This window comes from Myxocyprinus asiaticus, chromosome 48, assembly GCF_019703515.2.
Source record: "Myxocyprinus asiaticus isolate MX2 ecotype Aquarium Trade chromosome 48, UBuf_Myxa_2, whole genome shotgun sequence".
Classification (NCBI taxonomy): domain Eukaryota; kingdom Metazoa; phylum Chordata; class Actinopteri; order Cypriniformes; family Catostomidae; genus Myxocyprinus; species Myxocyprinus asiaticus.
The window spans coordinates 12,953,579-12,970,330 of record NC_059391.1 but is presented as its reverse complement, the minus strand read 5'-3'; the positions used below and the strand labels follow the sequence as shown (position 1 = coordinate 12,970,330).

Below are 16,752 nucleotides of genomic sequence, written 5' to 3'. Positions count from 1 at the left end.
TTAATTTGTCTATCAATGTATCATTATATTTTACATGAGAGTGCAGGGTGTGCACTGATGTGTCCACATCAACGCAGTGATGTTTAAAGCATCAAACCTTTGAAAAATGCAGTTTTGTTCAGGCACTTAAGCGCGACAGTCGTGCTTCAAAATTAAAAATCCCATTCATTTTCTATATTTTTAATGATAATTTATAAACCTCTAAAGACCTAGTGAGCTTCGAGGTTTGTAATCGATGGCACATGCTTAAGAGCTCAGTGTATGTAAGAACCAAGGCATTTAAAGAGAGCTTTTATGCCCTTGTGCATTTGTAAAGTTCAAGTACATTGAAATAATAACAAAAAAATGTCAGGACATAATACAATAAAAAAATAATTAAATTGATGCAAATCAAAAGTATAAGTGCAATTGAAAATTATGTTACAGTAACACATCACCTTTGGCTGCGTTTCCTTTTAAGATAACTTTCTGTTTGGCCAGGGTTAACATTAATGTTGACAGCTCTAGATTATTTATACTATTAGATATTTCTGATTTTATACAGAAATATCTAGTAGTATAAATGTTACTTCAGTATAAGCCTATATATTTTATGTATATATTTACAATGTTATATACATGTATGCAAATAACAAATCCATTATATACTGTAAGTGTATATCAATAAATCAATACATTTATTGCACAGCTCTCTGGAATACTCAATTCTAATTGGTCAATGGCGCCATCCAGTGGTCAGATATTGCTCTGTAACAACCGCATGGGATTAAGATGTATCAGACTGCTCATCCGGGTTCTGCGAGCCATCTCTCCTGTTTCTCGGCTCACTGTGCGATCTCTACAAGTAAGCTAATAAATTAATTTAAACTCAAATCAATGTTTCATGTGTACTTATTTATTTGGAAAGTAGTCTTGTAAAAAGCTAAATATTGAGAATTCAGATGGTCATTTTTTACAAGTAAACATCAACAGAACTCCGACGCAAACCGGAGGTTGATTTCAGCTGTTCAGTGATTTCTTTCTTCTCAAATTACATAATTTCAACGCAAATCAATATTTTATGTTCATGTATTTATTTATTTGATTAGTAGCCATGTAATAAGTGGGATAATGTACAGTCATCCGGCTGTTATCATAAAATAAACCCCTTCAGGTTGATGCAAGACCCCTCCACTTCGCGTCAGGGTTTATTGTGCGATAACCAGCTGACTGTACATTATCCCTTACATAATTTATATTATATTAATATTTTGAATGACGTCATTACATTGGTCTGTCATGTCGGCAACCAATCGCTGCATTCCTGATCGTGATTTTGATTTTGACATGTATACATGTGCACAATTAACTCAGACAACTCAATCCAGATATTCTAATGCATTTAGCATATAGCTTATGCATTTTAAGAACAGAATTAGAGTAATTATCATGATTAGAAGATCTGGAATACATCATATCTCAGATGTATTAAGTGAAGTACGAAGAACAGGCCCCAGGTCAGTCAAGAGCAGAGGGCCAATCATAACTGTTGGCGTTTAAGTCTTAAAGAAGAAGCAGCACCAAAACGGAGCGTTTCTGACAGAGGGTCAGAATGAGGGTGGAAAATGATCATGTTTTACAAATATGTAATTGTTTTTTTTATGTGTGTGTGTGTGTGTGTGTGTGTGCAAAACACTTTACTAATGTTATTAGTGAACTTCAAAGAACATTTAAAAATAATTCAAAAAGGTATGTCATGACCCCTTTAAAAAGGAAGTTAGCTACACTTCAAGTTACAAATAAAAAGTAGCTAAATAAATAAAGAGACAATATGTTTATAAATATATAATAGACTTTCTATTCTATTATTATTATTTCAGATTAATTTAGCAATCAGAGCAGTGTTTATCTGGCACAAAAACAATGAGCATAACACAACATTTACACTAAATACTAAATTACTAATAAAACTAAAACTACAAAAAACAATTTAAGCATTTAAATAACTATTTCTAAGAAAAAAATAACTAAAAAATAGCTTGAATTGTGAATAATTTATTTGATGTGTAAATTGTTTATTTACCTGAACTGTCCAAACGAGACAGATAGCTAATGAATCAGACTTTCTAACTTTTTAATCCAATCAAATTCATATTTACAGGGTTCCCACACCTTTTGACGAATTATTTTTCCATGACTTTCCCAGGTTTTTCTTTGATTTTCCTAGTCAATCAATATTTCAAAATGATGATTTTAAAAGTAATTTTTCAGAGATCACACTAATGAGGAGCGATTTCAAGCTGATTAAATATTTTAGAGCTGAGCATACAGTAACTAAAAAAAAATTATATTGACTACAGAAATGTCCATGACTTTTAAAGATTTTATTAACTTCCACTAATTTTCCAGGCCTGAAAACCAAATTTAACACTTTCTGATTTTCCAGGTTTTTCATGACCATGACAATCCTGTATTTCTCATAATTACAAACATAAATACACCATGTGGGAATTCAACAGGGGCAAATAGAAGCTAACAGAGAGAACCTGAATAGTCAGCAACTCACCGTTTCCTCTTTTGAACATTGAGTTCACTCCACCCACCTTGGTTCAAACTTCACACACCGCATATTCACATATACCTTTCCCTGCAATCTAATGAAATAGAGACAAAAAATGTGTATATATGCTGATGTTGTACTTTAATGTAAATGATTTACCACCCTTTTAATTGCGTATTCAAGGATTCAAAGACACGTTTTTGGGCTCCACGCCTATCATGGGATCAACTATACATTAAGCGAAGAGAAAGAAACAATCTGGGGTTTCTAAAAAGTACAAACACTCTCAAAAAGAGGCATAAAAGCTCTGCTGCTGCTAAAATATTAATAGAAAGGATGATGGCAGAGAGGACAGAAATGTTGCTGGTAGTTATGTAGATAATACATTTCAAAAGCTGCTATAAGATGTTCAAATTGGAGAGGAGATTTTTGATGAGTGAAAACAGACAGGGGAGGTTTTAAGAGCCACAAACACAATCAAACGACTCAGGAGGAGTGAGCGCCTCTCAAATAAGCCGGGACAGGATGTGCTCACAATCTTACCAGGCACCTTATTCATCATTATAAGTGCTGGGGTGGATGCGTGGGTCTCCAGCACTGAATGGTGCTACAGTAACAGAGCATAACGTAAAAATTGCTGCTCAAGTTAAATTTAATAAACATAGGTGCTGATAGTTTCATATGGTGAGGTTGTAGGCTGATAAAATGAGATTACTACTCCTGCAGGACAGGTTTTCTTGCAGGAGATGGGTCCCCTAGAGTGCAAGAGAGCCCACCCACTTTTTCAGACGTCTCGGTAACGAAGTATTTTTTCCTTTAATTTTTTTTTTTCATAGGGATTTCACAAAATCCCTCAAAAGATTTCTAAGCCATGAACCCAACCAGCCAGCTCCATGATGAATCACATTACAAACTTGGATTTGAAGCAGAGAAGTATTTGAAGATGGGACCAAAAAAAAAAAAGGTACAAGACTGTACTTTTGGAATGAACTACAATCCCATGAAGCATTACAAATGTCAATCGAAATAAAAATGATTTGAAAACGATAAACTATTGATTTTAAGTAGTTGATTATGAGTACAGAAACAATATGTTTTAAGTTTATTGCAAAATATTCCGAAACATATATCTAAGTAGTTTAAGAGTGTAGAGAGGCTGACTCGATTATATCATCCACAGTGCGTCATGCGAGTGGGCGGTCGCTGCAGAGCTCTTTTGGCGTGATTTGTTTGCTGCGATTAGCTGATTAGTGGATGTTTTCCCTTCAGGATTCATGGGTAAGGTAGTTATTCACTAGGAATTCCCATAAAAGCAGACTGATGGATTCAACTGAAGCATTTACCATTGATTAAGAAACCTGGAGCTCAAGGTATGTCTGTATTTAAAGTTTATACAGTTTTTACTTTCAGAAGACTGTTGTGCTCTATTGAAGCTAAACAACATTTTTCTTTGCAAAACTTCCCAACCCCTTACCCTAAGCATGAACTACCCCTATTATTTGAGGGAAATGACAGACTGTTAAGAATGTTGTACAAGCCCCCAAAAGCCTAACCCTAACCATTAACCTTAAATATTAGCTCTAACCCTAAAATCTGATTGGTTGATTGAAATGTTGTTCCAGGACCAACAAGGATGTTGGAACATGTGCTACTTGGTGAAAACACAGTCACCTCTATAGATCTACTGAGGTAAAACTCACCTTTAAGCATCGAGCTACCTCCACGTGATTGTCGTAGACCAAAACGTTGGCTGTCAAGTTCATCCGATCTTTAGCGACAGTGGATTCTCCTTCTATTGTGTCAGGTGTGACAGCAACCTTCAATAGTGGATGTTCACCCTTGGTCCCATCCCACACCTGATCACAGTGGGTAATCATAAGTTTTACTAAATGGATTTGAGATTCTTGTCAGGATCTATGAACAACATTTGCATGAATATGGAAGCTGTGGAGTGGCAATTAAAAAAAAAGAATGAATAAATAACATGATCAATATATTAGTCTGAAAATAAGAGTGAATAAACCAATTTATAATGGACAATTAAATAGACACATTTAAATATGCTTATTTAATTCATTTTTAAAATGTAATTATATTTAATAAATTGTGCATTAATAAATCATATTTAATTCAAGTTTAGAATGCAGTTAAATGTAACAAATGCGTTTTAAAAACCATTTGGCAATTGCTTTTCTTCATTGATTTGTCAATGTCTTTTCTTTTTAATTTAATTTTCTTTTCTTTTTCCATTTGCCAATTGCTTTTTTCTCCATTTGAAAACTGAGTTTAAAAATGCCATTGGACAGTTGACTCATGGGAGCAACTAATGAACTTTCAACTCAGTTTCAAGACACCCTCTGGATAGTTATTTATAGAGGTATGAGCAGTTGCTCGGTGAAGCCTGTGCAAAAGAAACAGATGCGAAGCGTATCAGAAGTTAATGGTCACTTGTCACCGCTGCTGTTATACTCCGAGCGCGGCCCTCCTCGAGTATGCACAATGGAAGGGAGCCGTTCACTGCAATGCAGTCAACAGAATGAGCCACTCGACCCGTCACTCTGTCTGAAAGCACGCACCATGACCGCAGTTTGTTTCCCTCTCCATTGCCGCTTAAGGTACCGAGCTGCTGGAGAAAGCTAGAGGACCACCAGGCTGCAGCCACTGCCACATACTGAACCTACCTGAAGCAAGAGCTATTTGCATTCATTAGCATTCATCCAGCAAAAGCATTAACTTCTGTTACTCTTCACGTCTGTTTCTTTTGTGTGGCCTTCAAAGAGCACGTAAACTGCTCATACCTCTATATAAACTCAGTAAAAAAAAGAAACGTCCTCTCACTTTCAACTGCTTTTATTTTCAGCAAACTTAACGTGTAAATATTTGTATGAACATAAAGATTCAACAACTAAGACATAAACTGAACAAGTTTGCATTAAGTACTGCAGTGCAACTCTTCCTCATGGACTGCACCAGATTTGACAGTTCTTGCTGTGAGATGTTACCCCACTCTTCCACCAGGGCACAAGTTCTGTGGGGAATGGCCCTAGCCCTCACACTCCGATCCAACAGGTCCCAGACGTGCTCAATGGGATTGAGATCTGGGCTCTTCGCTGGCCATAACAGAACACTGACATTCCTGTCTTGCAGGAAATCAAGCACAGAATGAGCAGTATGGCTGGTGGCATTGTCATGCTGGAGGGTCATGTCAGGATGAGCCTGCAGGAAGGGTACCGCATGGTGGAGGAGGATGTCTTCCCTGTAACGCATAGCATTGAGATTGCCTGCAATGACAACAAGCTCATCCGATGATGCTGTGACACACCGCCCCAGACCATGATGGACCCTCCACCTCCAAATCGATCCCGCTCCAGAGTACAGGCCTCGGTGTATCACTCATTCCTTCGACGATAAACGCGAGTACGACCATCACCCCTGGTGAGACAAAACCACGACTCGTCAGTGAAAAGCACTTTTTGCCAATCCTGTCTGGTCCAGCGATGGTGGGTTTGTGCCCATAGGTGACGTTGTTGCCGGTGATGTCTGGTAAGGACCTGCCTTACAACAGGCCTACAAGCCCTCAGTCCAGCCTCTCTCAGCCTATTGCAGACAGTCTGAGCACTGATGAAGGGATTGTGCATTCCTGGTGTAACTCGGGCAGTTGTTGTTGCCATCCTGTACCCGTCCTGCAGGTGTGATATTCGGATGTGCAGGTGATGTTACACGTGATCTGCCACTGCAAGGACGATCAGCTGTCCTTTCTGACTCCCTGTAGTGCTGTCTTAGGAGTCTCACAGTACGGACATTGCAATTTATTGTTCGGAGTCCTCATGCCTCCATGCAGCATGCCTAAGGCACGTTCACGCAGATAAGCAGGGACCCTGGGCATCTTTCTTTTGGTGTATTTCAGAGTCAGTAGAAAGGTCTCTTTAGTGTCCTAAGTTTTTATAACTGTGACCTTAATTGCCTACCGTCTGTAAGCTGTTAGTGTCTTAATGACTGTTCCACAGGTGCATGTTCATTAATTGTTTATGGTTCACTGAACAAGCATGGAAAACATTGTTTACACCCTTTACAATAAAGATCGGTAAAGTTATTTGGATTTTAACAAAATTATTTTTAAAATACAGTGTCCTGAAAAAGGGACGTTTATAACCGTCCAATGACAGCCCGTCTTACATTTACTTTGAAATAGTCGAAAGTTCATTAGTTGCTCCCACGAGTCAACTGTCCAATGACATTTTTAACTCGATTGTCAAATGGAGAAAGAAAAGCCAAATTAAAACAAAAAAGAAAAGCCATTGAACAAATAGATGAATAAAACCAACTGGCAAATGAATGAAGAAAAGCAAATGATAAATGCTTTTTAAAATGCAATTTAAAAGGTGCATTTAAAAATGACTTATTAATGTGCTATTTTATTTTTACATTTAATTGCATTTTAAACATGAATTATATACATGATTTATTAATGCACAATTTTATTGTTCAATATAATAAAAAATTTAAACAAATTAAATAAACACTTTTAAATGTGTCTTTTAAATCAGTTTATTTATCCACATTTTTATTTTCAAATTAATAGACTGAACATTTATTTCTTCATTCTTTTTTAATCGCACTCCACGGCTTCCATACATTAAAGGCCTATTTACGCAGTAAGTGAATATGCACTGTAAATATGTGCCGTGAATATAGGAATTGTATGAATGAAAAGACTGTGTTAACAGTTGCATTAACAAATGATGAGATCATTTCATATTTCAACAGAAAAGATTCTTGGTGTGTTTGCACAGAATTTTTAATTAAGATATATTCATTTAGTAATTTGAATAATAAAATGCCACCAAATACAACAAAGCTCAATGTGTATCTTTAACTACACGTCATATCATCAACCATTCAGTTATTGCTCAATTTATGCTTGGTTCAAATCAAGTCAGACATGATGAAACAAATGACTTGAGGTACAGTAAGTTTTTAATTCCCTAAACAGAACAAACTGATAAGGCATTGGTTCAGTAGGAAGCGCTGTTCATTTTGCAGTGTAGATTTAAAAGAACCAACTCATAAGAGTCATTCAGTCGGGAATCATATTACACTGGTCACGCTGTATGTTTTGCACTGCTAATTCAATAGCGGTGTTGCAGTGCCGCTGAGTGGTAGCAGGAAACAAGAATATTTGAGCATGGTGATGCGTTAAAATCGGCAGAAGAATGCATATTTGAGAACCGTTAACAAAACTGAAGGTCATGAAAGTAATTTGGTTCGGGTAGTTTTAAAAAAAAATTACCAACTCTTGGTTCCCAACCCTTGCCGTGAAGACTTTCAATCAAAAGAATTCATTCACACCAGAGATTAAATTCGTCTGACCACAAAGCAAGTTTTTTTTTTTTTTTTATCATGTATTGTATACATGTATTCAATTTGTATAATCTGGTCTGACTTTTTTGAATGTGAATGTCAATGACCAGATGGCTTTTTCACTTCATGCTTGGTGTGAATAGACCTTTTGTCAGCAATTAATTTGGCTTGTGTAAATAGGCCTTTACTTCAAAGTATTCACTCTCTTTGTATGTAACTTCAAACAATTAACAAGGTGATATTAAAAGTAATAGTTAAGTATATGAAAGCAAATCCAGATATTGGGAAGGAACCGGCCTTCGACCCTAAACAGTAGAGATTAATATAATTTAACTTGAATCAGAAAGCACCTTCAGCAGAATACAGCGACTATCCATGACGGCCTTGGCCAGCAACTGGCAGGTCAAATCGAAGTACATCCTGGGCTGTACTGATGACAGGGGGACAGCGGGCCCACTGGGCATCAGCGATTGATTGGCTGCCCATTGGCGAAGCTCCTGCACCGCACGTTTATCGGATTCTCCAAAGTGAAATGACTTGCTGGAAGTACGAGGCACTATTGGGCTGTCAATTATTCCATCGAATGTGACTGTAGACCAACCAAAAGTGTTCACGAGTGTCATGGAGTCATTGAATGTATCTGCCTGGGAGGATATGGGAGAAGATACAATTAAGTAGAAACAGAGCTTTACATTTTAAAGTCACTCCCTATAGCACAGGTACATCAACAAGACACATTTGATGTGTGCATTTTCATATAGACAATATAATCTTGAGCGTTTGCTCACCTGCAACATGTTGCTAAAGGGTCCCTGATGGATAGATGAAAGACACTAAGCCAATGTTTTTGCAATGTTTAAGATAAAAGATTCACACTGACACACTGAAATAAAACAATGGAGTTTGCCAAGTCAATGTACTCTGCCCTGCAAGACAATTTTTGTCAAAATGACCACCAAAATCAGGTCTTTTAGACTATGATCTGTCCTGACATATGGGTTTGACTCAACTATGTACAGACTTGGAGAAAATGGAGTGAGACTATTTTATAATCCACATTTGGATGGCCAATCAAAAAAAAAAAAACTTTTTTCTGTTTCATTTTTGCCATATTAAATTCGTTTTGGCTTTGTAGGGAAGTCTGATGGTCGCTAGAAGGTGTTCCTACTCAACTATACTATCTTTAAGCAGGAAGTGTGTCTCATGTGAGTTCCACTGTTTTCACTCCTATTTGCAGTTGCCGCTCGCCAATGCTCGCCACCATAAATGGCGTCTTGAATCGCCAACCTTTGTTGACAATGAATGACTTTGGTTGCTTTGTCGCTGCAAATCACTGTCAGTGTGAACATAAGAAATATTGGCAAATGTTCGTATACAAATAAGACTTACGAAACTGAAAACATATTGGTTTGGATATGGCCAAACACCATTGTTTTCCAAACTACACGGTACTAGAGAGCATTTTCTAAAGTTTTCGTTTTCGGTGGAGAAAAACACCACTCCATTGTGGATAAGAGGTGTAAACGCAACAAAATCAATAAATTTTCTGAAACAGTATTAGTGTGGACGTAGACTTAAGATAGATTGGGATGCCTTCCAGATGCTCTTCCACATGTATGTGTGCTTACTGGGACTGCATCAGGTGGTGCTGCTTAATTACTTTCAGCAAATAAGATATATAGGCCAAGTTGCAATATTCTGAAGAATGATTACTGAGCAAACAAAATCTATATGAACAATAATCAGGCCAAATTCAGCTGACCTCACCTTGAATCTGTGCAGTCGGATAATGTCTCCGACCCTGAAGATGACTGGGTGATCCTCCAGGTTTTTGGAGAAGATGGTGCAGCCCACTTTAGCATCAGACTGGTCTGTGATCTTTAGTGTGGAGCAGTAATCTAGTGACAAATAATAAGGGTACTGACTAAAAAGCTCACTTGAGCTTACAGACATATTAAAGCACGTGTGATTCCTCTGAGACTACACCAACTGGCCAAATATAGACAAGGTTTAACAAAACACTGTTTACACTGCTAATGACAGATGCGCTTTTAACTTTAATCAATATTTTGTAATCACACTACAAAGGGTTTCGAGTGTTACAAATTCATTAAAGAATGAAAAAAGATCAGCAAAGAGAAATTGCCAAAATCAATACTTTACGTTGATCATACGTTGATTTTACCTGGACAAACATACATTATATTGGTTCCTCTCATTTTGCTTACTAAACTAAACCATATTTAGCATTTCAAGACTGACAGTATCTATAGGTCAGTATATACAAGTTGCAGCCTCATTATGCATTGATCCAGGATCAATTAGTCACCATTTGGACACGTGCACAATTCCCTCCGCTGATTAGATTGAATGGGTGCTTACATTCTGTCCACTATCAAAATATTGATACATCAACAAGCCCTAAGTGTGACAGGGATTGATTATTTGACATTTTTTCCAGACGTAACATGTGTAGATCTAAGGCATGATCGATGAACACTATATGTATTAACAGGAAGATAATTGCATGAAGTTATCACAGTCATGCACCGTGAGAGAGTGGTTGGGCATTAATTGGTTTTTGTTCGCTTTTCCTAAGATGCATACTGTGACTTGATATAAATGACCCCGTCGCAAAGAACAAACCTTATTTTTCATGATCAACAGTGAAAACTAATATTAGAGGAGAGCTGACCAGTTGAACATTAGAAAAAAAAAACATTTCAGTTGGTTTTGCATCAGGACCCAGATTTCACAATGGAAATCAAGTGGCGATCCAGAACAGTAGCAACATGGTTTATCGCACGAAATTAGTCTCCTGGATTCATGGTCTCAGGAGCTATTTATTGGTCGTCACAAATCAATTAATGCAAGTGAACCCATTTTTACATTTAAATGTATGCATTTGGCAGACGCTTTTATACAAAAGCAACTTCTAGGAAGCCTCTAGGACTTCTAGGAAGTCTCTTTTTTTACTGAGAAAAAAGTTAAACAATTCTGAGATCCATCATCGTTTCTCTCCGATTTGATGGTTATTTCAAAAGTGGCCCTGAAAGTCATTTAGAAAGTCATCTTTCCTCTGGCCCCAGTCTCCAGAGAGCTCAGATAACAATAGGAAAGCCTATTACAGTCTCACTGGGATGAGCAAGAATCACTGACCTGAGCCTTTGGAAGGGAATGGCTGTTTGAAGAAGTTCACCACACCATAGACGTTCACCACTGTTTTGGGATTCAGCTGGTTTAGGGGAGAATATGTGTACTTTCCCTACAAAGGCATAGAGCAGGAATGTTGCCATTAATGTCAAGGAATCCATGCAGGCAGGTGACCTATGAATCTATTAAGTTTTCAATAACCTTTTCATGACTTTTCCATTTTTTGTGATTACTAGATAAGGATGTGTGAAAAATATTTTATATAGATTGCACTTACAAAGAACAATTTATATCCAATTAAAAATTTTAGAGCTGAACTTAACTACAAATATATATACACCATCTATAAAGGTTTCTATAATAATTTCCATGACTGGAATTCCAGTCCTGGAATTTTTATTTTTTTATTTTTTTATTGTGTATATTTCCAGGTTTTCCCATTACATTGAAATAATTTATGACAATCAAGCACATTTAACCCCCTCCCCCAATTGTGAACAGCCTAATGTTACAATATCAAAAAAATACTAGTCATATTCTCATTACTGTAAAGAAAAAAGATGCATTATTTAAATTGTAAATTACATTTATACAGTACAATTATAAGTATACATCATGGTAATATTTGTTTAACTGAATTTATTCTGATTTAAATTTTTCTTAAAATCATAAAAATAGAACATAACATTAAAAAAAAAAACATTGTGCCCCACCAGGATGATTTTCATTACTGTATTACAGTAATGATAATGACATTTTCAAATTACAGTAATGAGAATGAGCCTTCTTTACAATACAGTGAGAATTTGGATGGAAAACATGCATAATTGTTATAATGCACAACATTTTATTAGGTTTTAAAAATAGGCTTGGTAATATTTGTTGTAGTGAATTTAATGTTTTCTGATTACAGAAACCAACAAACAATAAAACATTGTGTCCATTTAGGATGATTTACAATTCTGTATTGCAGTACCGAGAACAAGAAATATTTCACAAAACAGTAATAACAAAGAGAGACTTTTTTGCATTACATGCATTTGTGCTGTAATAATGCACAAAATCTTATTCTAAGGAAAAGGCGGCTTTATTTTCCTTATAATTTTTTTTTATTCTTATTCTTATTTGTTTCTTTTGATTTTGGGGCAAAACATGACCCAAAATAACTGGGCTACTTTTCCTGACTTCATGTAAACTGGACTGAATGTGTCTGGGGACATTTAGTCTTAAAGCACTTGATCTGGCTCAAGCAAATATAAAAGAGGGTGACAAATTAAAAAAGGACGCCACGCTCAAGCAAAGGCACAACCAATCACACAAACAGAAAGAGACAAATCAGCAGAAAGAAGCCAATTAAGACAAAGAATCTGCTTGATCTCTGAAGGATAAACGGCAGATATGGTATTGGGACAAAGTGGAAGGGATTTGTCTCTGATATCTACATGAAAGAAAACACATACTGCACCTCAGAACTGATGACAGTGGGCCTGTGAGAGGAGGTGGCTGAGGGACATACCTATCAAACACATCCCGATGAGATCAAATGAAGAAAAAAAAAAAAACTAAACAGAAATAGAATCCAAAATATTGTTTCCAGTTAAGCTCAAGACAAGGATGGTGAGGATTTTGAAATGCATGCAGCCAACACTTACAAAGACATCTTTGCCATCCATCTCCAGGTGACAGGGCTGCAGCTTGTCCCTTAGAAAAGACGGAGACTTTCTGATTGTGAAGCCTGCCAACTGGACAACATCCAAAAGAGAAAACATTAAAGGTGATGAGTAATTATTTGATCCTTAAGTTGATAAGCAGAGACAAATATAAGCAAGACATTTGTAGCTTGATTCCCCTAAAATGTATAAACAGTGTCTCTATTAAAGTACTGCTCTGTTTCAGCATCCCGACAGAGAGACATTGGCTCAACCAATGACGTGAGTAAGGGGTGAGGCTATTGATTTGATTGACCACCGGCAGACGGGAAGTGTGTTCGTTAAACATTATTTTGCAATCGAGTGCAACAGTACCCACCAACTTTTGAAGCCATATTGGATCCGGAAGTTGTTTTTTTCTCCCCTTTTCTACCCAATTTAGAATGCCCAATTCCCAATGCGCTCTAAGTCCTCATGGTGGCGTAGTGACTCGCCTCAATCCGGGTGGCGGAGGACGAATCTCAGTTGCCTCTGCGTCCGAGACCGTCAATCCGCACATCTTATCACGTAGCTTGTTGAGTGCGTTACCGAGGAGACGTAGCGCACGTGGAGACTTCACGCAGTTCTCCGCGGCATCCATGCACAACTCACCACGCGCCCCACCAAGAGCAAGATCCACATTATAGCAACCATGAGGAGGTTACCCCAGGTGACTCTACCCTCCCTAGCAAACTGGCCAATTTGGTTGTTTAGGAGACCTGGCTGGAGTCACTCAGCACGCCCTGGATTCAAACTCATGACTCCAGGTGTGGTAGTCAGCGTCTTTACTTGCTGAGCTACCCAGGCCCCCTCGGAATTATTTAAATTCATTTTTCCCACAAGGATTTCATAAAGTACTTCACAAAAGAGTTCTGAGGCTATGAAACAAACCAGCCAGCTCTGAGATGAATCACAACATTACAAACTTTGATTTGAAGCAAAAAAAAGTATTTGAAGTTCGGACAAAAAAAACCAAGGTACAAAATTGTGGATTTAATGTGTTTTATAAGGGAATGAACTATAATCCCGTGAAGCACTGCAGATGACGTAATCAAATTAAAAATGATGGAAAAATATAACACTATCGATTCTAAGTAGTTGATTATAAGGACAGAATCACTGTTGTAGTATATTGCAAAATATTCAGAAATATGCTAATTTTGTGAGTGCATGGAGACCGACTCTACTGCCTTAGTAAGCATCAATAATTATTGACCTCAAGAATAATCATTCAAACAGCACCACATCCTTTAATATTTAAAAACACCTAAAAATGTGCAATTATTTTCAAAAGTTTGCATCTGCATAAAACCGGAGGACTTGCAGAGTGACTAAGAGTTTAATCCTAGCTTGCAGATATTCAGAGATTTAACTGATATTGTTTCACACTAAAATTATACAGAAGCTGCCAAGTGTTAGGATAGCTCACCAATACAAAGCTTTATCTTCTGCCACTGTTAACAATCGCTGCGGCCCAAACCAAATGGCAGTTTTATAATCTGTCTTTCAAAAATGCTACTGGCAACAACAAGCATGAATAGTGGAGGTTGTTTGTCACAAAAGTTGTTTTGCTGCACTTCACAAAGAACTTTTTTGTTGTGTTGCACAATGAAACGTTCATAATGACTATGACCATTGCATATCACCAAGTTTGACCTTCAACTCTGAGAACAGGAAGATTCAGAGCCAAAGTCTAGTGCATTATCGGAAATTTGAGTGGTGACGGGGGATGTTTTCATCCTGTAAGCAACAGATAATCTTGCCGGGTGACAGAAAGGAGGATCCTTGGGGAGAAAGAGTCTTTCTGGGCACTATTTGAGAGAGTAAACGGCAGAGTTTTGACTGAAGGCACATCTTGCCTGTCTGTGGGAGCCATTCTGAGCTGCGACCAATGTGTTTCTGGAGGAGAAAGGCAGTAAAATACTGGCTGTGCAACTGCAGTGCTTTTCATTTTTTCTTCTCCCCAATTTGGAATGACCAATTACCAATGTGCTCTAAGTCCTCATGGTGGCGTAGTGACTCGCCTCAATCCGGGTGGCAGAGGACGAATCTCAGTTGCCTCCACGTCTGAGACCGTCAATCCTCGCATCTTATCATGTGGCTTGTTGAGCGCGTTACCACAGAAACATAGCGCGTGTGGAGGCCCATGCTATTCTCCACGATATCCACGCTCAACTCACCACGAGCCCCACCAAGAGCGAACCACATTATAGCGACCACGAGGAGGTTACCCCATGTGACTCTACCCTCCCTAGCAACCGGGCCAATTTGATTGCTTAGGAGATCTGGCTGGAGTCACTCAGCATGTCCTGGATTCAAACTCACGACTCCAGAGGTGGTAGTCGGCGTCTCTACTCGCTGAGCTACCCAGGCCCCAAACCGCAATGCTTTTCACCTTCTTGCACCATCTTCACATAAATGAGGCTACTTCAGGAGACCCATTTCAAAGTTAGTGAACTAAGGAAGAGATATTTTGCACACAGGAAAGAGATGGCTCATAAATTCTAAAAACAGTCCAACTTGGAAAAAAAGAATCTCGAGGAATCTCGAGACTCCTGCTTTTGTTTTTTTATATAAATTTGTTTGTTTTTTTAAGCTTTTTCAGAAATGCATCGTATGTCATCATGTCATGATGATCATCATGATGGCGCCGCAGATGGCTGCCTTGGTGTGGAGCTCCTCAGTTCTTTTGTTGTTTTTGTTTGTTTGTCCTGTGTTTAGTAATCTTTTTCCAGTAAGTTTTAACAGAGATGAACTGCTGAACATTCAACAGCATGTAACCAGACAATCTTTTCCCGATTTTCGAATATTCAGATGTTTTGCTAGACATTTCAGTTGGAGGCGCAGCTCTGCTGCACAAGAGACGCAGGCGAGGGAGACGAGCCGGTGCGCTGGTCAAACTCCGTCTGCATGGATTTCGAACAGCGCTGCCGAGTATTCACTTAGCGAATCTCCGCTCTCTTCCTAATAAAACGGACGAACTACATCTCCTCACTCGCACAAACAAGGCCTTTTCAACCTCTGCTGCCTTGTGCTTCACAGAAACCTGGCTGAGCGAAGCCATTCCGGACAGCGCATTACATCTGCCGGGCTTCCAGCTGTTCAGAGCAGATCGCATCACGGAGTTAACGGGGAAAATGAGAGGCGGTGGAACATGCTTTTACATCAATGAAAGTTGGTTTACAGATGTAACAACGTTAAAGAGGATGTGCTGTCCTAATTTGGAAGTGCTCTTTATTAACCGTAATCCTTTCTACTCGCCACGGGAGCTTTCCTCGTTTATTCTTGTGTGTATATCATGCCAAACACGTGTTTTAATGCACCGCTGCAACAGCTGCGGTGCATTAAACTAAACTAACAAGAACTATACACTTCCAGAGTGAGGAAAAAGGCTGGAAAAATCACTCTGGACCCCACTCACCCTGCCCACTACCTTCTTGAACTGTTGCCTTCTGGCCGACGCTTCAGAGCTCTGAGCACCAGAACCGTCAGGCACAGGAACAGTTTTTTCCCTCAGGCTATACATCTCATGAACAGTTAAATTGCCCCATTGAGCAATAACTATGTGCAATACACAGTTTAGTCTTTCTTATATTTATCCAACACATCCAACCTCTTCTGCCATTTCGTTCCTCTGGGAAAAAACAACAACAAAAAAACATTTGCACTGTACATAACAGATAACAACAGATTGTATTAGATTTGCACTACCCATGTGTATGTGTGCATGTATGTATGTATGTATGTGTGTGTCTGTACGTATGTGTATAATTAGTTGTATTTTTTATTATTATCTGTCTTGCTGCTGTTTTGTATTGTTTTTGTATTGTTTTACACTGGAAGCTCCTGTCACCAAGACAAATTCCTTGTAGGTGCAAGCATACTTGGCAATAAAGCTGATTCTGATGTAAAACCCCCTAAGAAACGCATCCGAACTGGGTCAGGTGAACTCCAAACCAGTTTAATCATAAAGGGCTTCCTTAAAAGGAATGTTCTGGGTTCAATACAATT

At 38.2% G+C, this 16,752-nt stretch overlaps 1 protein-coding gene across 6 annotated transcripts in view; it reads right to left on the bottom strand.

Moving 5' to 3' along the window:
• LOC127437737 (protection of telomeres protein 1-like) overlaps window positions 1-16,752 on the bottom strand; it is a 60,525-nt gene that overhangs the window by 22,578 nt on the left and 21,195 nt on the right. For 4 of the 6 annotated variants that reach the window (XM_051692859.1, XM_051692863.1, XM_051692860.1 and 1 more), the window contains 6 exons: window positions 12,706-12,795; window positions 12,519-12,569; window positions 11,060-11,165; window positions 9,668-9,798; window positions 8,251-8,544; window positions 4,240-4,395 (listed from right to left, as the gene is read on the bottom strand). In XM_051692859.1, the coding sequence (XP_051548819.1) occupies window positions 4,240-4,395; window positions 8,251-8,544; window positions 9,668-9,798; window positions 11,060-11,165; window positions 12,519-12,569; window positions 12,706-12,795 (828 nt within the window). The remainder of the gene's footprint in view (window positions 1-4,239; window positions 4,396-8,250; window positions 8,545-9,667; window positions 9,799-11,059; window positions 11,166-12,518; window positions 12,570-12,705; window positions 12,796-16,752) is intronic. The other 2 variants (XM_051692862.1, XM_051692861.1) reach the window with 1 other exon arrangement.